The sequence below is a fragment of the Orcinus orca genome, chromosome 4 (assembly GCF_937001465.1).
Source record: "Orcinus orca chromosome 4, mOrcOrc1.1, whole genome shotgun sequence".
NCBI classification, from domain to species: Eukaryota; Metazoa; Chordata; class Mammalia; order Artiodactyla; family Delphinidae; genus Orcinus; species Orcinus orca.
In genome coordinates, this window is record NC_064562.1 from 21,079,585 (window position 1) to 21,107,031 (window position 27,447).

At 36.3% G+C, this 27,447-nt stretch overlaps 1 protein-coding gene across 6 annotated transcripts in view; it reads left to right on the forward strand.

The window, feature by feature from the left end:
- BANK1 (B cell scaffold protein with ankyrin repeats 1) overlaps positions 1-27,447 on the forward strand; it is a 439,628-nt gene that overhangs the window by 146,890 nt on the left and 265,291 nt on the right. For all 6 annotated transcript variants that reach the window (XM_033402064.2, XM_049708850.1, XM_033402039.2 and 3 more), the window contains one exon: positions 17,618-18,016. In XM_033402064.2, coding sequence (XP_033257955.1) covers positions 17,638-18,016 — 379 coding nt within the window. In that variant the 5' untranslated portion in view covers positions 17,618-17,637. The remainder of the gene's footprint in view (positions 1-17,617; positions 18,017-27,447) is intronic.

Here is a 27,447-nt window from a genome sequence, read left to right on the forward strand (position 1 = left end):
AGGGTCCTTATACGTGAAGGCGCAAGGCAGCGTATCTCTTGCTGCTGGAGACACGTACTGTATTCTGTAACAGCTTATGGAAAAACCCGAACAAACTTTTTGGGCAACCCAATAGCATGAGAAGGACTCAGCCCAATGTTGCTGGCTTGAAGATGGAGGATTGGGGCGAGAGCCAAGAACTGTGGATTGCTTCTAGAAGCTGAAAAATGCAAAAGAATGGATTCTTCTCTGGCCCTCCAGAAGGAACATAGCCCTGCCTATGTTTTGGTTTTAGCCTAGTGAGACCCATTTCAGACTTCTAACTTCCAGTACTGTAAGATAATAAATTTCTGTGGCTTTTAAGTCACTAAGTCCGTGGTAATTTTTTACAGCAACACTAGGAAACTAATACAGATTTCTAAACACAGGTGGACTCAACAGGAGCAAAGAATTGCATTCTTTGCATGAATACCACAGACAAGACCCTATCCATCAAACATTCATACACCATCGGCCTAGTTAAAACACTGGATGTAACCATGAAAAAATTAGCTGTTATAAAACACGATATCAGTGTAACCCTTCAGTAGTCATCCTTGGTAAGATAGATACTTATTCATTATTGAAACATCTCTCTGGAATTCACTGTTGTTTTAATTAGAGAAACAGAAAAAGAAAGCTCCATTATTATTTGTTCCCATCCGATGGTTTTACCAGTTTCATAATCCTTGTTGTTAATGCTGCTGGCCACTGCTGCTCTTACAGTTTTTACTAGTACAGATATGTGAACTTCTGCAAGGTGTTTACTTTTTCAGTGCCTCATCCACCACAAGTGCAAAATGAGGTAAGAAGAGCACTTGTTCACAGGGGTGCAATGAGGTTAAAAGAAATCAGTGCTTGTAAAACACCAGAACAGTCATTGGCACATATTAGGCACTCACTACATTTTGGTAGCCTTAATTATAATTCTCATCATCATCGTCATCATCCACTGCCATGCATATCAATGCTGGATACCAGGCCTGAAGCCGGCATTCAGATTTAGTATTTTATCTCTAGGAATTTGGGGTCAGTATCTCCACGTTTTCAGGTAAAGAAAGAGAAATAATTTAACCAAGAAAAAACCTAACCAGGTTGAAGAACTTTAAAATGATGGAGTGAGGACTGTTCCTGAAATATTTGGCTAAACTTCTGCTAGGCTTGGTGCTAGATGCCTTCTGCTTTCAATACGTAAAGCTCTGTTCCGTCTCAACTGCTCAGAGGACAAATATAGACTGAAAGACAACTGATTTAGACGGGCACTCCTTGTAAAAGGTCACTAATGTTATTCTATGCTCCCACTTTGTTTTAATATCCGAGAACATGAACCGTTTTTTAACACTAGTAGGGAATTATTTTGATGCCATTTTCTCCTAATGATAAAAATTGGGTTGGTGTCAGGCTATTTTGCCATGAAAGGAACCATATGGAATAGTTTTAGGGGTATTCTCTTGTAAAACTAAATTGTAGAACATTTGAAAAATAGAGAATAAGATAAGAATAAAATTATAGTTATACCACAGCCCTTCACTAAGAAATAAGTATTGATAATATTTGCCTGGAATTGTAAGTTCGTGTGTACATATGTGAAAGAGCTCACATTTTATGTATGGTCTTATACTGTTCACAGTGGTTTGCATACTGATTCATGATACATTTTCAGATTTTTTTTTTATGTCAAACAGAGACTTTGTAAAATTTAAATGTTGTTTTGGATGTATACATTGTTCAATTCTGCATTTTATGATACTTAAGGATTTATTGGCACTTTGTTTCCAAGACTGTGTTTCTAATTAACCCTAGGACAAATAAGATTCTTTAGCCACAGGTCTTAATGAAATACTAAAATAAACTACCTTGTATTAAGGTAACTTGTAAAGATCCATTTCCTTTTTTTAGTACATAAATCCCATTAAGGGTAGGAATTGTGCTTCATAATCTTTATATTAAGGTCTGAACAATTGTTTTTTATAATAATCATTAAATGATTTTTAAGTAAACATATAAAAAGTATAAATGATTAGGGAATTGATATTGAGGCATTTTAAATCAACATTATGGTACTTACGGATAATTGTGGTAAGTTATCCTGTTGAATTTCAAAATAGCCGATCTGAAAATCCAAGTGACGAGAGAGAACTATAAAATGTTAGAGTAGTGAGAATCAGGATCATTGAAGGGTAAGGATGATGTCTTGTTAAATGTGACTGTCCAGAGGTACTAAGAATTTCCAATGAAAGAACTGTATCCTCCAACTGTGTCTATATTTTCAAGTATCTGTTGCTGATTTTCAACTTTGCTTACAATTTTAAGCTATATTAATATATAGGAATTCCTCAAGTTCAACTGGTAAAATTTTTAAATACTAATATTATCTTACTCTTACAAGCTCAGAGAAAAAAATATAAGGGAAAATTCAGTATTTGAATAGCTTTTTCTCTACACTATATTTAAGTGTAAGTAATTAAGCAACCAGATTCAATACATAAAATAGATTACTAAAATTGTTTAAGAATAAATGTAAAACATTTATTTTCATATATTCTTTTTTTTTTTACGTCTTTATTGGAGTATAATTGCTTTACAATGGTGTGTTAGTTTCTGCTTTATAACAAAGTGAATCAGCTATACATATACATATGTTCACACATCTCTTCCCTCTTGCATCTCCCTCCCCCCCACCCTCCCTATCCCACCCCTCCAGGCGGTCACAAAGCACCGAGCTGATCTCCCTGTGCTCTGCGACTGCTTCCCACTAGCTATCTACCTTACGTTTGGTAGTGTATATATGTCCATGCCTCTCTCTCCCTTTGTCACAGCTTACCCTTCCCCCTCCCCATATCCTTAAGTCCGTTCTGTAGTAGGTCTGTGTCTTTATTCCTGTCTTACCCCTAGGCTCTTCATGACATTTTTTTTTCTTAAATTCCATATATATGTGTTAGCATACGATATTTGTCTTTCTCTTTCTGACTTACTTCACTCTGTATGACAGACTCTAGGTCCATCCACCTCATTACAAATAGCTCAATTTTGTTTCTTTTTATGGCTGAGTAATATTCCATTGTATATATGTGCCACATCTTCTTTATCCATTCATCCGATGATGGACACTTAGGTTGTTTCCATCTCCGGGCTATTGTAAATAGAGCTGCAATGAACATTTTGGTACATGACTCTTTTTGAATTATGGTTTTCTCAAGGTATATGCCCAGTAGTGGGATTGTTGGGTCATATGGTATATTCTTGACATAGCTCTGTGTTTAAAACTTTTATATTATATAGAGCTTCAGTTTCTGATGGACAGTATCCTTATACATTTTAATAAGAGAGAAGGAATATAGAAAAAATTGTAATAATTCTTCCCAGTTCTTCATTTTCTAAAATCATCTTTCCTTGTCTAGTAGTTTACATTTTTATAAGAATTTCTACATAGATCTTATTATATTACACACTTCTAAATGTTGAATATTAATGAAAGCAGTCCCATCAGGAATTCTCAATGCTTCATTATTTCAGTTCAGAAAAGAGTTTGGAATTCAGTCTTGTACAAAATGTTAGCCATAGGTAAAGTAATTGAACATTAATTTTTTAAACGTTAGCTTTTGTAACCTGGTTAGTCCCTGAGTTCTAGGCTGTTAATTTTCCTAATATGACACCTGGTACATGAGAATTAATAACAGTAAAATAGCAATTTTTATAAAAGTATGAAGTAGAATACTCATAAAATTGCTTTTACTTAACCACACATTATATTATAAAATCTGCCCCCATCACTATCTATATTACTTTTTATAGTTTTGGATAAACATCATAAACACAATGTTCATTTCAGAATTGCAATCTAAATTTTAGATACGTAATTTCAAATATTGTATTCTTTGGAAATAAGTGATTTGGCCCTCATGTGACAAAAATCATTTTGGTAAAATAAGACAGATTTTGAGCAAACAAGTTAATGATTTTAGTGAATTGAATTACGCACATGCATTTAGTTCCTTAGTAAATAACATTATAAGCCACTTGGATTTTTTTTTTCCTCATTCGGAAAGACTAAAATCTTCATTTTCTTTTTTTACATCAGCAAAACTTGAGTTGTAAGTATCAAGTATGGTACTAGAAATACTAACAGCATAAAAATGACTCTAGAGCAATTTTCAAACTCGAGTAGACATAAGAATTTCCCCAGTGTTTAGCTGCACAATGGATGATTCTTCCCTTGGTACCAATCCCAGGAAATAATGATTTTATCAAACTCCCAAAGTAGTTCTGAAGCAAGTAGGCCCTTGACCACATGATGAGAAAAGAATGAAGTTGCAATGGGGCAGTGTGGCTGTTATTAAGTGCTGTAATGGAGTTGAGGACTTTTATAGAGGCACCCAGTATTTTGATCACTTGCAATTGTTTGATCTCTACACAGAACTCATGATTACTGCGAGCATGTGCCCCAATAGACCTTGGATTGCTTCCGCAAGTGGTAGGAGACATACTTTGCTCTGTCTCCTATTTCCCTTCTGGTCAAGAATGGTCACAGGAGGATGCAGACATCAGGAAGGGGTGGGGGATTATATGCTTGCTGGTATTGCTTTCAACGAATGAGCAGAAATTCATTCTCTTCTTTGTTTCAGTATGTCCATGTATTCTAGTTTTCTAGCCATTTCTAAGATATTTTAGAATGCCCACAGAAAAATGTGAATTTTAAGATAAACTTTCCACAGAGGGTTTTGCTAAAGGTATGTTCTTACTCAGTTATATTCTTATGTTGTGACCTCATATGTAATTCTGCACATAATAAAACTGTTGAAAGACATTAGTGTCTTTCTGATAAACACTTGCCAGTATAATTAAGTTGCATGATTCCACTAAAGATTGAGAACATGGAGTGTATTTACTGTGTCCTTGGTTTATATACTTCAGTAATAGTGACAAAAACGCATTCGTTTTCATGAAAGGAATTCAGAAAGAAAATTATAAACTATTTGGTCATTGCTCTCAAACCATGATTAGCCATGGCTAATTAATCATGGCTCTTTTTTCCTACCATTGCCACCATCTTGTGTTTTGTAAAGAAGAGGTAGAGATGGGAAGTGAGGGAGACAAAGAAACAAGGGAATGCCAACACAGTTTTCTCCTGCTCAGAACTAGGACAGCAAAATTAGATTTGCCAGTGAAACTAAAGTCAATTCTCTTTTTAATCTGATCAACTGATCATGTGCTTCTGTCCACTGAAAAGCCCAAGGAAAGGACCGCAGTTTTATTTCATTTTCTCAATAACATTGCCTGCAGTGTGCTTTGATACCCAAACCAGAGTTGGCAGTAGATGATGGGGATTTAAGCCCACCTCTGTGACCTACCATTGGTGTGACCTTGGGCAACTCTCTCAAACTTTCTAACTTGTGTCTTCTCAAGTTTAAAATTTTGTTTTTGACTTATATTGAGTTAAAATACTTTTCTTAAAACTGTAACACTCTGAATAGCAAAAAACATATCGTAATATTCATGTGAATGCACTTTGTATATTATTACAATTGAATGGGATTTCAGTGTATGTTACTTTGAAATGTGGCACATTTACAATCAAGTGTTGTAACCTGATTAGTTGCGAGGCTCCCCTGTAGCTGCATTGAAGCCCCTCTGGCTTGGGTCAGTGAATTCTTTCCTGCTCCGGTTCCAGCTGCCAATAACGAAACTGAGTTTGGTGCGAGCAGGACAAGCTTTTATTCAATGGCTTGAATGGGAATGGAGAAGGGGAGCTCATGCCCTAAAGGCACCTTCTCCCCTTTAGAGAGAGGGAAGGGGAGTCAGGGAATTTTAAGGGGTAGGAGGCAGACAGGTCATCAGGGCTTTAGAAAAGGGGCCGAGATTTCCTGGGGGTAGCTGGGGGCCGCTGGGCACGCACAGGCTTCCAAGTTACTTCCGTGTGTAAACACGGCATCCATTGTGCCTGGCAGAGCACAAATCCCTCCTTTGGGCAGAAATTGTAGCATGGTAATGAAGCAAATGTAACTTTCAGACACCTTCAGGTTCCATCTGTGCAGGTGCGGCCCTGTGGTCAAGTCAGAGCTGGTTCCGGGTGGTTGACCACTATATGTCTCTCAAAGCATATGTCTCTCAACGTACAGCTGCAAAACATCTCTGCCAGACACCAGGTACTTTTGAAACAAACACAGAGGTAAATCAGGGAAAGTGTCCTTTAGCTCTCAGGGGTTGGTATAGAAACACAGAGATAAATCAAGGCTAGGAAAGCAGTGACTTTCAGCCTGCTTTGCCCACTATATTGAATCTAGCCAGTTCAGTCTGGTTTTGTCACTGGTCTTTGTGGCATCCTGTTGATAAAACACAGCTAGACTGTATGGTTAAAAACAGTTTCTGCACTTGGGGGCTGGGCTGCTTAGCATGGGTGACAAAGCCACTTTTCAGTAAAAAACGTCAGGGACTTGTATCGAGGATGGAGGTGGGGATGGAACCATAAATATCCTTCTTCAATGCTTAAGTTGTTACGCAACTGAGAAATAAGACAAAAAGAATAAAGCAGAGGGGAAATCGAATGTTGTCTTTATTATTGATAAAATTTGCATTGGCTAATGTGGTGTATATCTAACTTGCTTTTGTATAAGCCACAAAGAATGTAAGGATATCACTGCATGGAAAAAAAGTAACTTGTAGTCTCATGTTTCCAAGATATATTTTCTTAATTAGTAACCTAGTTAGGGTTAATGAAATGAGCATATTCTTTTCTACTCTTTCTTCTTTTACTCAAAGTAGATCCATAGTTCAGGCCTTTTCTTCAAAGCAAGTGGACAGTTAGAGATACTGCCCAAAGTTCTGCCACCTGGGAGAATTTCCTTTCACCATTCTCTTCCAGGGACGACCATGGGTTCCAGGGTTGTAATGCAGCAACCATTCACTTTGGCCTAGTGCCAATATATTTTCAGACCCAAGGCACGTAGTATTTGGTTTCGTTTACTATTTTGGGGTTTAACAGTTCCAGAGACATATTTTTTCCCTTCCTCCCAAAATATCCTCATTCTCTGTAAGGATTCTACCATTTGCTATGTATATGTACTGCCACATACATTCCAGGCTTTAAAAACCCACAGGATATCTCTGTGGGCCCACTGGAACCATGATTAGATACACCCCCAAGGCAAGAAGTTATTTATCATTACACCTGACTTCCATAAATTCCCTTTTACCAATGTGCTATTGGGCATTTTGGGTCCACGAAAATGGTAGTATATATACATGGCTGCAGGTCTCTGGGGAATGCTTGGGAAAAGATATGTTGTATACATGTTTAGCAGCACAGAAGAAGAAGAATCCTTTCTCAAAGGGACTTGGTCTTGCCTAAGTTAATGGGCTCTGAGTCTATAAGCCAGATAGGAGGCTGTGCATCTCCACTATTGTAACTTAAGTCAGTTTCTGCACTCAAACCTAGAATTGTTTTGTTTATAAAGGTGAAATCGAACCTTCATAGGCTATGCAGATATTTCATTCCTAAGGACCCTCAGATCAATTAGTTACCATAACAGATCCCTGCAGTGAAAAACACTTTGATTACTTAAATTGCCTGTGATAGTGAAGTGCTGCCATTTATCCTCTACCAACCCAGACTTCATTATTCCCCCACTGACATCAAAAAGTTCAATCTGGAGGTCCGGTTCTCATCATTGTCTCCAGGCTACAGAGGACAGACAGTACAGAGCTTCTCATGATTGAATTTCTTAATGCTTAGTGAAGGGAATGTCGGAATACTCTAGGGCAAGGGTCAGCAAACTATAGCCAACAAGCAGAATCCAGCTGGTGGCATCTTTGTGTACAGCCTGTAAGCTAAGAATAGTTTTTACATTTTAAAGAGTTAAAAGAAAAAGAAGAGGAGGAGAAGAAAAAGAATGAAGAAAAGAAGGAAGGAAGAGAGGGAGAAAGATAGAAAAGGTGAGAGAAGAAAGAAAGAAAGGAAGGAAGAAAGAAAGAAAGAAAGGAAGGAAGAAAGAAAGAAAGAAAGGGAGAAAAAAGAAAGGGACAAAGAAAGAAAGTGAAGATATCCTATGTGGCCCACAAAGCCTAAAGTATTTATTTTCTAGCTCTTTACAGAAAAAATTTGCCTCCTTGACCTCTTTTCACCATCATGGTAGGCAACTTCTAGCATTGTAATCACATTGATTGTAGGCCATTACAGAGTCCAAGCTTTAATTATACATTCTATCGACTGTTAATGCCACTCAGGTACTTGAGATAACACATTACATTCTGACTCCTGTATGAATATAACCATATTGATGAGTTCAGTTGGATTCAATCCTCTGTTTTGCCCTCCTTGGTCTAATAACTCTTAAAATCCATGCCATACATACTTTCCAGACTCATGCTGATATATATTGGCAAGGCCCTGTAATAATTTCTGTGTTTGAAATAGTTTCTCTAGAATATTCCTTTCACTTATGGGATCTAACTTTAGTTATTGATAATAAAGGCAATCAGTGAGGGATGCTGGCATGGTTACTGAGAAAAGTTGACATAGCTTGTAAGGCAATTGCCTCAAGTGAAGTTCCTGAAAACTTTTATTTTGTTTTTGTGTATTTGTTTTTACAAGGACTACAGGTTCACTTGGTTAAAAAAGATCCAGGGACATTTGGAGGGTTTTGCCTGCTACTGGAATTGTAGCTCTGTCTGTGTGAATGCATGCTCTCTAGGACAGAGAAGCCAAATACCAACCCCCTCCTTATCTGTAATCCCTGTTGCCACCACAGACAGTCTGTCGCCTAAAACTTTCCCCTCCATTGACACTCCATCCAATTATACCATTATGTCATTATGGTGCTTCTGCATGCCATACACTGCCAGTGTACTGTTTTCCCTTGATGAGGGCTTGCTTGTGTTCTCCACAACTATGAGAGCAGTCCAGTTCCAGAATCCATCTTATAGAGTCTGTTTCCTCTGGTCACTCCTAGTACCTGTAGTCATTAGGATCCCAGCAAGAAACAGTGCCGCCATCAAAGATTTTTAACTGAAAAATTTTAATAAAGTGATTATTTATTAAGATGTGCAGGGCTGAAGAACCCAGAGAGGGCCAGTGAAGCATTTGAAGAATAAGCAGGAGTCCTTTACGCTGCCAGTGAGGGAAGTGGAGGAAAGATGGTTGCTAGAGATGCATGAAATTTGGAACCACGGAAGAAAGGCCACAGAAGAGCCACAAAAGAAAATGGCCACTGCTAAAATTAGAATGGGGGAGTGAGTGACAGGACCGATAAATAACCCTGTCATTCGTTTCTCTCACCTTCTGGTGTTCTGATGGTGCTTTCCATTGGAGTGGGCATGGGAGCCTGGGTGATGTAATCCATAGGGAAGAAATCAGTCTGGAGAGATCAAAAAAAAATATTCAGGTCCTAAGGAGATCATTCTTTTTTTTTCCCAATATTTTTAAAAATAAATTTATTTATTTTTGGCTGCGTTGGGTCTTCGTTGCTGCATGCGGGCATTCTCCAGTTGCGGCGAGAGGGGCCCACTCTTCACTGCGGTGCGTGGACCTCTCATTGCAGTGGCTCCTCTTGTTGCGGAGCACGGGCTCTAGGCGCACGGGCCTCAGTAGTTGTGGCACGTGGGCTCAGCAGCTGTGGCTCGCGGGCTCCAGAGTGCAGGCTCAGCAGTTGTGGTGCACGGGCCTAGTTGTTCTGCGGCATGGGGGATCCTCCCGGACCAGGGCTCGAACCCGTGTCCCCTGTATTGGCAGGTGGATTCCTAACCACTGAGCCACCAGGGAAGTCCCAGGAGATCATTCTTGAGTGTGAATTGGAGAAATGAGAAGCACCTAAGATACTGTGTGAGGATACTACTCCCATATTTAATTGATTCTGATAATGTTTTTTTGTTTTAGGCTAGTCAAATTCTCTGAAATCAGAATTCATCTTAAAATTTGTAATATGTCATAGTTTATTTGATCACAGTATTCTTTTCTTAGCCTGTCTTATGGTCAGTGTTGTCCAATTCAGTAATCTATAATGGCAATAAAAGGAGGGAGAGGGCATGGACATTGCAGAAATAGAATTCCATAAATTTGAACTAAATAAGTTTGAAACATATTAAAACCTCCTTACAGATCTAGTATCTTTTATGTTTATAATTCTTTAAATGAACTATTAACAATTTGTATTAGTGATAAAAAGTGATAGAGATGGGAGCTGAACATTTGTAGTTTATATATGAAGGGGTAGGAGGTCTTCGCAAAATAATCCTGTAACAATTAACGCCATGCTTTCTTTGCAGAAAAGAAGAAAAAAATTCTCTTTCAAGGTTCTGTGAAGCATAGAAGCATTTATTTGCATCTTAAAAGGAAAAGGAAAGGGGAAGGTCTGCATTTGTATAAAAATAATTTTTGCTGGTCGTTGTTCTTCACCATAGCTGAAAAGTGTAATCTTAAAATGTGTTGGTGCCTTCCTGTATTTGAAAAGAAGAACTAAGTTAATTAACATATATGTTTATAGAGATTTCCCCTGAAGAAGACCCTAAGAAATGGACATGAGTACAAGCAGTTTACTTAAAGATGAGTCTATGAAGCACTAGTGAGAGAATTGGGAATGTGAGACAAGAAAGGGAGAAAAGCCGATACTGTGTATATTAATAAGCAGAATAATGTGATGAGCAGGTATAATTCAATACCACTGGGAATCCTCTAATTACTGTGTAGAACAAACCTCAGAATTGTCCCACTGAGGGATGGGGAAGCTGACCTGTTTACACCTTGACTTCCATCCCTCATTGACTGAGGGTTGCCTCCCAGCCCTCCGTGCACTAAATCCCCAGCACTTCTGAGCTGCTAGGCAGGCACACGGGCTGAGGCAGCTCCCTCAGCTCCAGAGAAAGTCCTCAGGCAGCAGAGCAGAGGTTGGAAGTGGTCAGCATGCTTAATAGCTGAGCATCAAGCTGAAGCTAGTGGGCCAGGAAGATGTGGGTTGTGTATCAGCAGTATCTGCTACACAGAAATATACAGAAAACACCTGGTACTTTTTGCCACTATGAATAAGTGAAATGAATCAACTTTCCTGGAGGAGAAATATGAGTTATAGTGTATTTTGCTACCTTAATACCTTTGGAAATTTTCCTCAGTTTTGTTCCCCTGTTGTACTAGTTAGAGTACAAATTAGAGTATAAGACCAATTCAGTTATATTTACTATATAATTTGAGTAATGATATATATTTGTGTGTGATTAGATCAAGATTAATGTTCATGTTATCACTACTGAGTCCATTATGGCTATAACTCATTTCTTTGTAATTTTGTTTCTTCTGCACTTTGGTTACCGGTTAGAAAAATATAATATTGAAAACGTGCATCATGCCATCTTTCTCCATTGTGCACAAACATGGGCAAGAGGTGGGATCTTATTCAAAAAGAAGAAAATCTGCCATTTTGAGCTGTGCATATATAATAGGAAGGATTTGGATGTATGGCCAGTCTCATTCTTTTGGCAATATGTAGTATAATTCATTCTCATAGCAAAAACAATTATTGATGTCAATTATTAATACACATTTTCTTCAAGCTTGGAGATTTGTTCAGTATTTTGTAAGATAAATAAATAAGACATCATTATGGAATCTGAAAGAACACTTTATAGTAGTTAGATCTATTTTGCTCCTACCATTGTAGTATAAGCTGTCCTTTATGTTGCTAGACTTGAGATTTACATTTTAAATAATAATTTATTTGCAGACCTTAATGGCATCTTCAATAGCAATTTCCCTTTATCTTGATGACGCTTTCCAGGAATGAACATTTTGTGCTTCTATATTTCAAGTTCATCCTTTATTGTTTCATTTCACAGCCTATAAAATCTGGCCAACATTAATGACAGTAACCCTCCTTAAACAAGCAGAATAATGATTTAGGTTTGATGTAGTTTAAGTGTATAAAACAAAGTGCATTGCAAGGCCAGTAGGCGCCTCTTGAGAAATCATAGAGAACTGTTGTTGAGTCTACAATGTAACTGTTACTCAAGGACAAGCTATTTTCTAGAATAAGGCCCCTTTATTAACTTTTTGTATTTTGACCCAACATGCTTTCATACAAAAAGATTGGAAGGTAACCTAAAGACCAATTACTATCTTCATAACTGTGACAAGTTAATCAATGTGATCATCAGTAAAATAAAAATAACAAGGCCAACTCCATACAGTTTTATGAATATTAAATGAAGTAATGCATGTTAAATGCTTAGGAACGTACCTGGTCCATGGAACATCTCAATAAATAATATTTGAGAAAATTAAAGAGTAAAAGCCTGAGATCATTTAACCCATAGAAAAGGAAGGGCTAACATTTAATGCTAGTCTTAGTTTCTGAAAACTGTCCAACAGAGTTTACTAAGTACAAGTCAAATATAAATTTTAAAGGAAGGCACAATTTCAGCACAAGAAAAAATGGCTGTAGAGTATGCAAGAGACTTCCTGTCTAATTTTCTTGGGAAGTTTTGAAAGATAGGTTATGATTGTCTTTAGAATTGATTTCCTATGGTAGTGTGATATCCAACCATATAATGTGGCAGTATTCATTCTGTACTTCAATGCATCCTCATAGCCTAATGTATAATTTTATTGATTTAAGTTTTAGAGTCCGGAAGGAAGTTCTGTGAGTTCTTCATAGACAACGATACTCCTGGAGTATATGGTTTATTTCCTCTTTTTTCCCTGATGGGAAACCAGAGGAGCTTTCACATACTTTGCATACTTGATATTAACTCGTAGGCTGCTTCATAGAGACTAATCTAGTTCATATCACTGCAAAGAATCTATTTTAATCTTTTAGATAATGTTACTGTGTCCTCTACTGTTAAAGGTTAAAAGTACAGACTGTAGGGTCAGACTGCCCGCATTGGAGTCCTAATTCAGGTACTGATTCAGTTTTCCCATCTGTAAAATAAGAGTAACATTTGTACCTTAAAAGGGTAGATTTTGAGAATTAAGTGAAATAATATGTATAAAACAACAAGAGTCCTAGTTTATTTTAAGCACTCAATAGTTTATTATTAGTTTTATATTTACCCTAATTATTTTATAACTAAACAGCAGTTTACTCTGGCTATATGCAATATAAGGAAAACTCTTCCTCTGCTGTTCCTCAAACATAAAAATACTGAATTATGACACTATGTTTGTGTTTGTTCAATAACTATTTAGTTAGCATTGAGGCTGGGTGAAACACTACATAGAGAATAGCAGAAGTATGCTGATGATTCCTACACAACTTGTGTACGATTCCCATATGTTTTCTGCCAGATATTTTTTCTCATTCTGTATATGTAAATCTATTTTTAAATTTTTGTTGAATATCTGTTCAAAAAATTGTGCTAGGCATTGTGTAGGAATCAGTGAGTTGAAAGAGGAAGCATCTTCCTTGGGGATACTATTTATATCATGAGAAAAGATATAGATAATTCAATAAAAATGCAAAAGCTCTCAAAATCATTGTGGTTAGTTAATTGCTACATCAGTGGTATAGAAAATACATGCTCTATATCCAGAGTGAGAAAGATAAGTGTGGAATATAAGAGTTTTGGTGTTTTATTCTTTGTACTCATGATAATACCTTACAAACTAAATTGTTAAGAATGATTACTTTGTTTTATACAGTAATACAATTTTACAACAAAAATATAAGCTATATGGAAGAGTCAGAAAAAGGAAATCATACCTCTCAAAATTTTATCTCTCACATACAACTGTTGCTAACAGTCAATGGAACTATGGTGTATTTTGAGTAGATGGGCAGGATTATTTAAAAGTGAGAAATACTCTATGTGCTCTTTTTTAAATAAAATAACTTATTTTAAAGTAATATAAAGTAAAACCAAAGGAGGTTCATTTTCAGATAAAAATTTTTTACTCGGAATACTTTCCAAGTTTATTATTGCTTAAGAAAAATGATGAAACAAAAAATAGTAGAAGAATTGAGTCACTTTTTATTCAAATTTAGGCAGTGTTAAATAGCTGAATTCTATGAAAGATGATGTTAGTGTTTTATACTTTCTCCTCCACAAATACTCAGTTTTCCCATTCTATGGATACTTTCATTTCATCAGGATTTTTAACATTTGCATTTTGTAGTGCCATCATAATCCCCTTGATACTTAGTCTTTGATCCGTATGTATATGTATTCAACTTACCATGTGTTCTTTTTTCCAAAGTTTTTACATTTTCATTTTGCTTACTTTGGTTCTTCTATTTGCTGACTGGGTTTTTTTCTTTATTTAAATTTTGATTATAGTTACACAGGCATATTGAACAATGATAAAACACCTATAATGAAAAGCAGCAGTTCTCTGCTCTGTCCCGCCCCAAACACAATTCCATTCCCTATGGGAACCTTAAGAACCTCATTATTTCAAATTATCTTGTTGTTGTTGTTCTAGTTCATGTTTCTGAAAGATACATTTATACTACTATTTCTTGATTTACTAATTCTAACATTACCTATTGTTTTCTGAAATATGCTGGATAAGGATTTCAATCTATTAGTCTATCAGACTCTTTCCTTATTCTCTAGTATATTTAAATCTCAACTTGTAGTTAAGTCATTAGTTATATTTTACATTATTATGATTGTCTTAGTCCATTTAGGCTGCTTTAACAGGATACCATAGACTTGGTGGCCTAAACAATAAAATATTTATTTCTCACAGTTCTGGAAGCTGAGGTCACAGTGCCAGCAGGTCAAATTCTGGTGAGGTCCCCCTTCTGGGTTGCAGATTGCTGACTTCTTTCTGTGACCTCACATAGCAGGAAGTGCAAGGGACCTCTCTGGAGCCTCTTTTACAGGGGCACTAATTCCATTCACGAGGGCTCCACCTTTGTGACCTCATCACCTCACATTGGCCCACCTCCTAATACCATCACACTGGAGGTTATGATTTCAACATATGGGATTTTGGGGAGGACATAAATATCCGGTCCATACAATGATTATGTACACATTTGCACTGTTGCTCCAAATAGTATATAATGATCCTGCTTTCTTTTTTGTTTTGTTTTGCTTTGTTTTTCTGCAATTAATTTTTCTTCTTTCTTTTGTATTTTACATGTAAAAGATTATAATGTACCTATCTTTAATTTTTTTCAAAATGTCCAGTCAGAACTGTCAAACTTCTGTTAGCATTTTTTCTCAAATTTTCAAATATATGATACAATCTTACAATTGTTTTATTTTCTTTGGATCTCCCTCCCAAAATGCTCCATTCATCTCTTATAAGTCCCTTTGCCTCTTGAATAGCTACCATCCTGAAACTTCCTTTTTCTTTTGATACTTTAATTTACTTTTTAATTGCCATATAATTTACATGCACAATCTAAGATATACAGATGAACAGATTTTTATATATGTATACTTTGTGTAACAACCACTCAGATCAAGATATAGAACATTTTCAGAACCTCAGCAGGCTCCCTTTTATCTGCTTCCATTCATTAATCCCACTCCCAAATATTCTGATCTGTATCGCCATGAATTTTTTTTCTATTTTTGAACTTTTAATAAATACAATCCTTCAGTATATACTTTTTCTTCTTTCAGTCAACATTATATCTTTGGATTCATCCATGTTGCATGTAGCAGTGGTTCATTCTTTTTTATTGCTGTGCAATATTCTGTAGTATGAATTCACTATAAAATTATTTTTGTAAGAGCTATTTTATAATTTATTATAATATGCCTTTGAAATTGCTCTGAAAAAATCTACCAACCCAATATTGTTCTCCTCTTGAATGACTTGCTTTTCTTTCCTAGATATATGAAGAGGTTTTATAATAATCGTTAAACCAAGTGAAATTTAATCAAGATGTTTTCTCTAACAGTTTTTCCATAGAATTGGTTCATTTTTCTTCCATATTTTAAGGATTTTAAAAATTATATTTTAAAACTTTTAATGCATCTTTTGTTTTCTTCTACTTCAGGTTTTGGGATTATCTTTATATTGAATCTTTTCCTTTTTTGGCTCTTCCCCATATATATCAGATTTTTCACCAATTGCTTTAATTTTATTCTCTCTTTTTGTGTTTACTATGAAAATATGAAGCTTTACTTTGAGGCCAGAAATGAAAATATTATCTGTGTCTAAGCTAGTCATTGATTTTTCTAATTTATTATCTGGGCAGTGGTATTGCTTTGGCTCTCAATTTGTCTTTTTATCTATTTGTTATACCCTTTCAAATGATTCTTTTAAAAATATCAAATCAGTATGTCTTTAAACTTTGGTTTTATTTAATCAGTGGTTTTTTAATACTGTGAGGGACTTTTCTTGTGTTTCTCTTCCCTGCTTATGATTCCTGCTAGTCTTTTCATGCTGTGTTACTTTCATTATTATGATGATCATATATATTATTATTGTTAATATTGTTGTCATCGTCTCTTTCAATAACTATGAATTTGTATTGCTAATCCTTTCATCTTGCTCACGATTCTCTTAGCTCAGTCTAGGCTTTCTATTTGCTTAATATTGTGTGGGTAAATTATTCCTTAAATTCCTCTCCCTAATTGCTACTTTTTATTTTCCCTCCAAGCTATAGTTTGAGAGACAAAATCTACATTCCAGTCAGTTTTTATGGCCTGAGAGAAAAGAGAAGAAGATCTGTCAGTGTGACTCTCAAGTTTGAGGTGGTGGATTGTAGTCACTAATGAGACCCTGTCTGCAAGGCCCCTCTCCAATGCCCAGGGATGCTCTTGAGTTCCTGTGCAATTTGACTGGCTTTACTGACTCAGCTTTGAGCCTTGACTTGTTTAGGATTCAGCCTTTCCTGCTTCTGCAGACACCCCCAATCAGTTTCCAGCAGGGGAAGAGATTCATGACCACCCTGGTGGTTTGGGTGGTTTAAAAGTTTTTTCATCAGTGCTGGTTTAGGGTGTGAGATAGGTTTACGATTAGTACTGCCTCACCAGAACCTCTGATTTATTTCATCAACAACATTTTAGTTTATGGCATGAGATAATACCCCCTTTATTTGGTTTTTGCTATTGAATTTTTTTCTTTTAAAAAATTTTTATCTTGTTGGTTTTCTGGCCATGGAGTTATGTACTCTGTCTTGATGTACCCATCTTTACCTAGAAGAAGGATTTTAAAGTCCTTTAATGTAAATTGTCTTATTCCTTCTCAGAATAATCCGATTCATTAGGTAGGGCTTATTTTTTTTTTTAAACCTTCATTTAGTTGGTGAAGAAACATGGCTGAAAGGAATTAAGTACCATAATCTAGGTAAAATTTTGTGGTTACTGGCAGAGCCATGCCTAGTAGCCCAGCATCCCTAATCCCACAGAATATTCTTTCCATTCTATCTCAAGGCCTCTCATTTATTTCTATTGAGCTTCCTAGATTAACATTTGTGCAGTGAGTACAGTGTACCCTTGCACAGAGCATGAACTCTGTGTTGCATCTGAAGGATTACTTTACTCCCATAGGATTCTGATGGGGATAATATGAATTATATTCTTGGTCTCTGGTATAAGCAAATTAATTTATTCCCTAAAGAGTACATTTAATTCTTTGAAAAATAATAATATAACCTGCTGTTAGCATGTCAAATATAAGAAAATTAATTTATTATTTTCTCCTTTCCAGAAAATGCAAAAGACATCATCATGATATATGAAGAAGATGCTGAAGAATGGGCTTTGTACTTGAGAGAAGTTTTTTCACATGTTGTGAAAAGGGAAGCAATCCTGTTATATCACTTGGAGAACTATTCTCTTCGGGATTTGGAATTGCTAAGTTTAAACTCTTACAAGTGTAAACTTTTGATATTATCAAATAGCCTGCTTCAAAACCTATCTTCAAAGAAATGTCAGTTTCTAGAAAACGTACTGCATTCACCAGAAAGTGTGGTTACTCTGCTGTGTGGGCTGAAGAGTTCAGATCATCTTTACAAATTATTAAATATCTCTGGAGGCAGATGGGAGATCTCAACTGAGCAGGAGCCTGAAGACTACATCTCTGTAATCAAGAGTATCATATTCACAGGTAGTGTTGCCAAACCTTATTTGTTTGTTTTTATTTACTTATTTTTATCATAAAAAATCTGAAGTTTTTTTGAATCAATGAATATCTGATGTTGGGATGAAGAAAAATGAAAGCCAACTTTATTTAATGGTATGTTACACTTTCCTCAAAATGCATGAAGGTTCTTAATTTTTAGCTTTATTCCAGTCAAGGCTTATCTGTTCAAAAAATGGTTTAAAATTATATTTCTTAGGGCAGCCCGTATGAGATCATACTTGGTAGAACAAATATGGTGTGCTAGGTTATATGTCAGTTTGGTTCTGGAAGCTGATTTCTTAGTTAAGTAGTGAGGCTGGAGTTAATGTTGTCTACCCTAGTATTGGTGCCATTCGGCAGCAGTCCAGGGTTTGAAGGTCTGAGTTATTATAGAACTGTAGAATTTCCCTTGTGCTGATAATTGTATGATATCATTACTGTGGTATGATATACTGTTATTTTCATTAATTTTAAATGACAAATTTAGTTTTAATCATTGAAGCATTGCGTTAAAGGGCGGAACACAGGGACCTGTTCATTAATTAATTACAGTTTCATGTAATAGTCAAAACTCTGAAGCTTCCTAGTGTTGAAGCTTCTCCCTCCCCCAGGGCTTCAGCCTTGGTGTGGGAGGGGTGCTGTGCTCAGCTGCTTGCCTGGTTTTCTCACCTTGCCTCTTGCCTTTAACTTCCAGTGGTTTCCTCTCCCACAGAAAAGAGGTGGGGTTCTTATCTTCTCCTGGCCGCATCACATATTAAGTGCTGGCTCTTCTTCTTGGAGCATGTTTCTGGGCTCTGTGGAGATCCCCTCATTCCCGGGGGGTGTCTCACCTGCAGTTCCTCAATGAGATAAATGTTTCCTCTCCTCTAAGTTCCTAGTTGTGGTGGTCCACCCCATATAGAGCCTTAATATTAATTTCTACAGCTTCTTTATATGTCTCTTTTGGTCAAAGTCACTGAGATATCTCCCCGCTGGCCCTTTCTCACACCTGGCCTACATCTGTCTGTAAAATCATTTGTTTTTCTTCTGCCGTGACAAACTCTGGGCACACAAGCCATTCCCAATAGAGCCACCACCATCCTGCCCTCAGAGCAGCAATGCACCACAGCCTCTTACCTTTAGTCATTTCCAAGCATGGGTCTAGCCTGAGTCTTGGTGTCCTGTAAAGCCAGAGAACACCTGTCAGTCCCAAAGGCTCTGCTGGAAACCCTTGTCCCTCTGCTTGAGGATGATGATATCCCTCAGTCTTCCCTGTGGAGGATGGTGGGACTCACAGCACATCAGCAACTCTTTAAAAAATCCTCTCCCTATTCTCCAGCATTCCAGCCTCTTCAAATTCAATACTTCTTAAGCCTTGTTTTGGTTCTCTATTGTTGCGTAACAAGTTACCTTAAACTTTAGCAACTTCAGACAATGATGGTATCACAGTGTCTATGGCTGAGGAATCTAGGAGCAGCTTAGCTGGGAGGTTCTGGATCAGGGTATCTCCAGAGGTCGAAGTCAAGCTGTCTGGAGCTATAATCCCGTGAAACTTCCAGTGATCACTTGGGGAGGATTTGCTTCCAACAGGAGCTTACATTGTTGTCAAGTTTGTTATTGTTTTTTAACCAACTCTTGGATGGAAGTCACCTCTAGTAGATTCCCGAGGAAAAGCAATGTTTCTGAAATCTTGCATCTTCCAGAGTGTTTGTCTCTTGTCTTATACTTGAAGTGCAGTTTGACCATGTTGCTCTTCTTTCTTCTAGCGTTGTAGAATTTAGGGAATTCTTATTTGCCTGGCAGACTAAAGGATTCTTCATTTATATGTGAAGTCTAGTGACTTCACTAGAGTGTTATCCTTGTGCTGACTGTTTGGGACCGTTTTGCCCAGGGATGTGGTTACTTTTTGTCTTTATTTTCCTTTCTTTTGGGGGGGGGGTCTTTTCCCCAAGATGTAGATTCAATATTCTTTTATTTCAGTAACAATTTCTTGATTCATATCATTAAATGTTTGCTCTATCTTATTATTATGGTTTTCTTTTTCAGGGATTCCTTTTATATGTATGTTGGATTTATTTTTGTCTGTGATATGCTCTACAATTTCTCTCTAATTCTTTTTGATTCTTTATCAGTATCCATTTACTTAGCTTGTATTTATCATTTCAATCCTTGCTACTTTCTTGTGCTTTCAGTACTTTCTCTTCCCCTGTATTATTTCAAATTTCTCCTTCATATTTATGTTGCTTTTACTTTTTTTGTTGTAACATTTGGTTGAGCCCTGGAAGCTTACAGTGCATTTCTTACAGTGCATTTCTTGTTCTTATCTTACCAACCTCACCTTGGCACCCTGTATTTCTACACTACATAATTGCTTCAAAAAGGTGATTGCAATTCATAACATTTTAAAACTTCACAGTGAAATGTTTTGTTACAATTTTCCACTTCTTTTATGGCAATATGTTTTTAGCATGTGATTCTTTATGTGTAATTGGTTTTCTCTCTTTCTCTCTTGTAGCATCTTTATATAGATCCTGTGCTGGTCCAGTTTTTCTTTTGTATCACTGAACAAAGTGAGTTTTTCTTGGTCTAGCTAAGGGAGGTAGAAAATGTGGGCTTTGTTGTTTGTTCTTTTTTTTTTTTCTCCCCCCCCACAATGAAAGACTTTACTTCTCTGTTTGTTTTCACAGATATAGACTACTTTCTACACATATGTCTTTTCTATATAGTTCCTCATTTAGCCTCACTTTTTCTGCTTTTTGGAACCAAACCACTTCCATAGATGCTTCTACCTGAAACTATTGCATCATGTCTACAATACAAAAAGGCATGGATCCTAGCCTTAGTGAAAGCTATGTTTGTTAGTTCTTTTTGAAATCTGATTTTGGAACCATTCTTTTGACCTGGAGGTCTAAGAGTTCACTGTTTACCATTTTCAATAAATAGGACATTTGCATAATTGTTTCTCATTCTCTATGTTTTGGGATGATTTGCAGGAATAAAAAAGGGGAAATGTTGACTCTACACTATAATTTTCAAACTGGCAGTCGTCTAGTTTCCAATCATCTCTGTTATTTTTTATTTTTGTTTAATATTCCACAGTACATTGAGTTAGTTTTTTTGGTTACAAATGAAAAATGTTACAATTGAAATTATAGACAATTTATTACAGTAAAATGCACATAAGGTACAAGTAATTTCATGTTAATTGTCTCCCCTGAAACAGAGAAGCACTAAAAATTTGTGGCAAAATTTTGAGTGATTCTCCACACCCATCATTTTTATTTCCTTGAAGAATTCAAATTTTATTGGCCATTTAAATTATGATATCACTATTGTGCAAAAATATTGAGGAAATACATTTTATCTTCAAATTGTATACCTATTGATATTTGATAGGAGAAAATCTTATACTTTATGAACAACATAGGACTACATATGAAGACAATATTAGCGCTCATCTTCCCATATTCAATTTTTAGACTCTGATTTCTTATAATAACTTAGATGCACCTACAAAGTAGAAAATATAACAGTGTTGTGTGGAAAAAAAATTCAAAGATGATAAATTTGTCTGAGCTACAAGCATACAACCAAAATGTAGACCTATAAGCAATTTGTAAGCCATGCATAAAATAACTTTTATGTGTGGGTTGTGTCCCTTGACAAAATTGGTATTAATTGCTGTGGTCTATGCAATAATAATTTGTTTTCATAAACAGCTTAAATGTGCTACATTACTTTATGTTTCAAATTGCCATTTGTATTGAATACATTAAGTTTGGGTTTTTAAAATAATGGGTGAATTAGTATGAAAGATGTGAAATTCAATTTTACTGTCCTTTTTCTACTTCCCCTCTATCCCACAGAGAAATTATTCAAGGAAGAAAGGAAACTTATTATTCAGGAGCATTATATGATAAAGAGAATAATAAGTAGGGATCGTCCTGCACCAGGGCTCAAACCCATGTCCCCTGCATTGGCAGGTGGATTCTTTTTTTTTTTTTTTTTTGCGGTACACGGGCCTCTCACTGTTGTGGCCTCTCCTATTGTGGAGCACAGGCTCCGGATGCACAGGCTCAGCAGCCATGGCTCACGGGCTCAGCCGCTCCGCAGCATGTGGGATCTTCCTGGACCGGGGCACGAACCTGTGTCCCCTGCATTGGCAGGCGGACTCTCAACCACTTCGCCACCAGGGAAGCCCTGGCAGGTGGATTCTTAACCACTGCACCTCCAGGGAAGTCCCAGGCCATTTCTGTCATTACCATTAGTATAGGCATGTGCTGTACACTAGGGTAATTGCGTCACCTCCCATTGAACACAACCTCCCATTTCTGCCTTAATACCATTGTTCTTATGCTGCCTTCTTTATGTGGAGTACCTTTACCCATATTTTTAATTGAAATCCTGGCCATCCTTCAAGGTCAGTTGAAAATCTGCTTTATCAGTGAATTCATCTCAGATCCTTTCTGCTTGAAAATATTCTCCTCATCTCTAATTCTATTAACCTTTTATTATTGCTTATTTATGACTCTCCTTATATTCTTTGTAATTATTTTTGACAATTTCTTTTCTCCTCATTACTTCTGTTTCAAAATTTAATGCTGGTAACTTTCTTTCTAAAATATTTCAGCACTTTAAACATCCAAAAAATAACAGAAGAGTACAAATTATGCTTTTAAGTGCAGGTTTATAAATGTTTACTGGTGCAGTTGGGTTTTCACTTTGTTAATGATGCAAAGGTTTACTGTGGTATTCTTGTCAAGATTACATAATCTGGGGCTTCCCTGGTGACGCAGTGGTTGAGAGTCCGCCTGCCGATGCAGGGGACACGGGTTTGTGCCCTAGTCCGGGAAGATCCCACATGCCGCGGAGCAGCTGGGCCCGTGAGCCATGGCTGCTGAGCCTGCGCATCCGAAGCCTGTGCTCCGCAACGGGAGAGACCACAACAACACTGAGAGGCCCGCGTACCGCAAAAAAAAAAAAAAAGATTACATAATCTGAAATTTGGGAGGGCTCAAGATAGCAGTGTAGGAATATCCTAAACTCATTTTTCCCATGAACCCAACAAATCTACAACTATATATGGAATAATTCCATAAGAAAGGGACTTGAAAACTGGATGAACAGAGACTCTACAACAAGGGCAAAAGGACAGTACACTTGGCTCAACAGGGAATATGTCCAAGAAAACTATTGAACTGTAGGAAGCAGAAAACCTGCTCATAAAGGGCTCCCAAACAATGCACTCGACATGAAAACCAGTGCAAAAATACCAGATTGAAAAGCTCACTTACTAATGGAGAGGCCATTAGTGGAGTGGAGAGTGTACCCACTTACTAATCTTAAAGCATCTGAAGCATGTGCCAGAGAGGCAGAAACCACTTCGGATGCTCCACAGAGACTAAGACACTGGCAGGAGCCTTTTTTTTTTTTTTTTTTATCTCAGGCTACCTTTCTAATGCTGGCACTGGTAGGTGCCATTTTTGAATTCTCCTGACCTGTTACCACCAGTGGGCACACCCTGCTGAGAGCCACACCTACCCCTGTGCCTCAGCTAGATCTTAAAGCCAGGCCAGGGCTAGCCCTGCCCACCAGTGTGCTGTAGCAGTGTGGCTCTGCCACAACAAGAAGATACACAAAACCCACAGAGGGGCATCCCTTGAGCACCTGGCTCTCCTGGCAAAAAAAGACTATGTCTAAGCCCCACAGGATGTCTTCTCAGTAAGGCCACTCCTTCTAGACTGGGAGAGATAGCTAATTTACCTACTACATAGAAACACAGAGAATTAGGCAAAATGAGGAAAAAGAGGAGTATGTTCCAATCAAAAGGATGAGACAGACTTCAAAAAAAGATCTGAATGAGATGAAGATAAGCTATATTTGATAATGAGCTCAAAGTTATGGTCATAAAGATGCTTACTGAACTCAGGGGAAGATAGGATGAACACACTGAGAACTTCAACAAAGAAAGAGAAAATACAAGAAAATACCAAACAGAAGTTATAACTGAACTGAAAAATAAACTGGAAGGGTTCAGCAGTAGACTGGATGAGGTAGAAGAATGAATGAGCGAGCTGGAAGACAAAACAATGACACTCACCCAGGTAGGGCAGCAAAATGAAAAAAGAATTTTAAAAAGTGAAGATACCTTAAGGGACCTTTGGGACAACATTAAGAAGATTAATGTTGATATTTGCATTATAGTAAACCCAGAAGGAGAAGAGAGAGAGAAAGGGCCCAAAAATTTATTTGAAGAAATGGTGGCTGAAACACTTCCCTAATCTAGAGAAGGAAACAGACAACCAGGCCCAGGAAATCCAGAGAGTTTCAAATAAGGGAAATACAAAGGAACTCATACCAAAAGACACATTATAATTAAAATGGTAAAAAGTAAGGGTAAAGAGAGAATTCTAAAGGCAGCAAAAGTAAAACAACTTGTTGCATACAAGGGAATCCCATAAGGCTATCAGCAGACTTTTCAGCACAAACTACAGGACAGAAGGGAGAATGGCATGACATTCAAAGTGCTGAAAGGAAAACACTCCCATCCAGGAATTCTCTACCTAGCAACATTATCATTCAGAATGGAAGGAAAGATTAAGAGTTTCCCAGATAAACAAAAGCTAAAGGAGTTCTTCACCGCTAAATGAACCCTATAAGAAATATTAAAGAGACTTCTTTAGGCTGACAAGAAATGGCATTATTTAATAATAAGAAAACATACAAAAATAAAATTCTCACTGGAAAACATAAATATAAAATAAAGGTAGTGGATCAATCACATACAAAAAAAAAGAATGAGGGTTAAAAGACAAAAGTAGGAAAATTAACTAAATTTATAATAATCAGTTAAGGGATGCATAAAATAAAAAGATGTAAAATGTGTCATCAAAAGTATTAAGTGTGTTGGGATTTGGAAGGCCATTTTTCTTCCAATAATAAACCATTATCTTGTCACAGTGGAAAAAAAAAGTATTAAGTGTGTGTTGGGGGGGTGGATAAAGAGATAAAGCTTTAGAATGTGTTCAAGTTGCAGTTGCTAGCAACTTAAAAAGGCAACTGCTTACTTTGAATTTTATACGTGAACCTCACAGTAATAGCAAGGAAAAAACAGTAAGTACACGAAAGAAATGACAGATGAATCTAAGCGTAACACTAAAGAAAACTACCAAACACAAGGAAAGAGAGAAAGAGGAGAAGAAAAGAAGTTAGAGGAACTACACTAACATACAGAAAACAATTAACAAAATGGCAATAAGTATATGCCTATCAATAATTATTTTAAATGTAAATAGACTAAATTTGCCAATCAAAGACATAGAGTGCTTGAATGGATATAAAAACAAGATTCACTTATATGTTGCCTACAAGAGGCTCACTTCAGAAGAAAGGACACATACTAAAAGTGAAGGAATGGAATGAGATAATCCATGCAAATGGAAATGAAAAGAAAGCTGCAGTAGCAATATTCATATCAGACAAAATAGACTTTAAAACAAAGACTGCGATATAGGATAAAGAAGGGCATTGCATAATGCTAAAGGCGTCAATCCAGCAAGAAGATATAACGTTTGTAAATGTATATGCATCCAACAGAGGAGTAACAAGATAGATAAAGCAAATATTAATGGACTTAAAGAGAGAAATTGAAAGAAATACAGTAACAGTAGGTGACTTTCACACTGCACTTACATCAATGGATACATCATCTAGACAGAAAAAGAAATAAGGAAACACTTTCCTTAAATGACCCATTAGACCAGATTGACTTAATAGATATATATTGAACATTCCATTCAAAAGCAGCAGAATTAACATTTCTTTTTAAGAGCACATGGAACATTCTCCAGGATGGATTATATGTTAGGTCACAAAATAAGTTTCAGTAAGTTCAAGAAGAATGAAACCATATCAAGCAGCTTCTCCAACCATAATAGTATGAAACTAGAAATCAATCACAAGAAAAAAAAAATGAGAAAAAAAACCCCAAAACCTGGAGATTAAACAACATACTATTGAACAACCAATGGGTCATCAAAGAAATCAAAGGAGAAATAAAAAATACCTAGAGATAAATGAAAACAGAAATAGAATGTGTCAAAATCTGTGGGATACAGCAAAAATGCTTCTAAGAAGGAAGTTTATAGCAATATAGGCCTACATTAGGAAATAAGAAAAATACCCAATAAACAAGCTAACTTTACACCTAAAAGGAACTAGAAAAGAGGAACAAATAAAGCCCAAAATTAGTAAAGGGAAGGCAATAATAAATATCAGAGAAATATATTAGAGACAAAAAACAATAGAAAAGATCATTGAAACTAAGAACTGTTCTTTGAAACAATAAAATCAAAAAATTTTAGGTAGACTAACCAAGAAAAAAAGAGAAAGAACTCAAATAAGATCAGAAATGAAAGAGAAGTTACAGGTGATACCACAGAAATACAAAGGATCATGAGACTACCACGAAAAATTATATGCCAACAAATTGGACAACCTAAAAGAAATGGATAAATTCCTAGAAACATACAATCTTTCAAGACTAAGTCATAAAGAAATAGAAAATCTGAATAGACTGATTAGTAGTAAGGATATTGAAACTATTAAAAACAAAAACAAAAACCCAGGACCAGACCGCTCCACTGGTGAATTCTACAGAACATTTAAAGAAGATTTAATACCTATCCTTTTAAAGCTCTTACAAAAAATTATAGAGGTGAGAAACCTTCAAAACATATTTTACAAAGCCAGCATTATCCTGATACCAAAACCAGACAAGGACACCACAAAAAAAGAGAAGATTACAGGCCAATATCCTTGATGAACATAGATGCAAAAATTCTCAACAAAACGTTAGCAAGATTAATCCAACAATAAATTAAAAGGATGATACACCATGATCAAGAGGGATTTATTCTAGGAATGCAAGGATGGTTCAATATCTGCAAATTAGTCAGCATGGTACATCACATTAACAAAATGCAGGATAAAATTCATATGATCATTTCAATGCATACAGAAAAAAATTGACAAAATTCAAAATATATTTATGATTAAAAACTCTAAACAAAGTGGGTAGAGAGAGAGCATACCTCAACATAATGAAGGCCATATATGATAAACTTGTAGCTAACATCATACTCAACAGTGAAAATCTGAAATCTTTTCCTCTAAGATTAGGAACAAGACATATGCCTCTTTTGCCACTTTTATTCAACATAGTACTGGAAATTCTAGCCACATATTTAGGCAAGAAAAAGAAATAAAAGATATCCAAAGCAGAAAGGGAGAAGTAAAACTGTCACTATTTGCAGATGACATAATGCTATATATAGAAAACCCTAAAAACTCCACCAAAAAAATTCTAGAACTAATAAATTAATTCAGTAAATTTGCAGGATACTAAATCAATATACATAGATCTGTGGTGTTTCTAT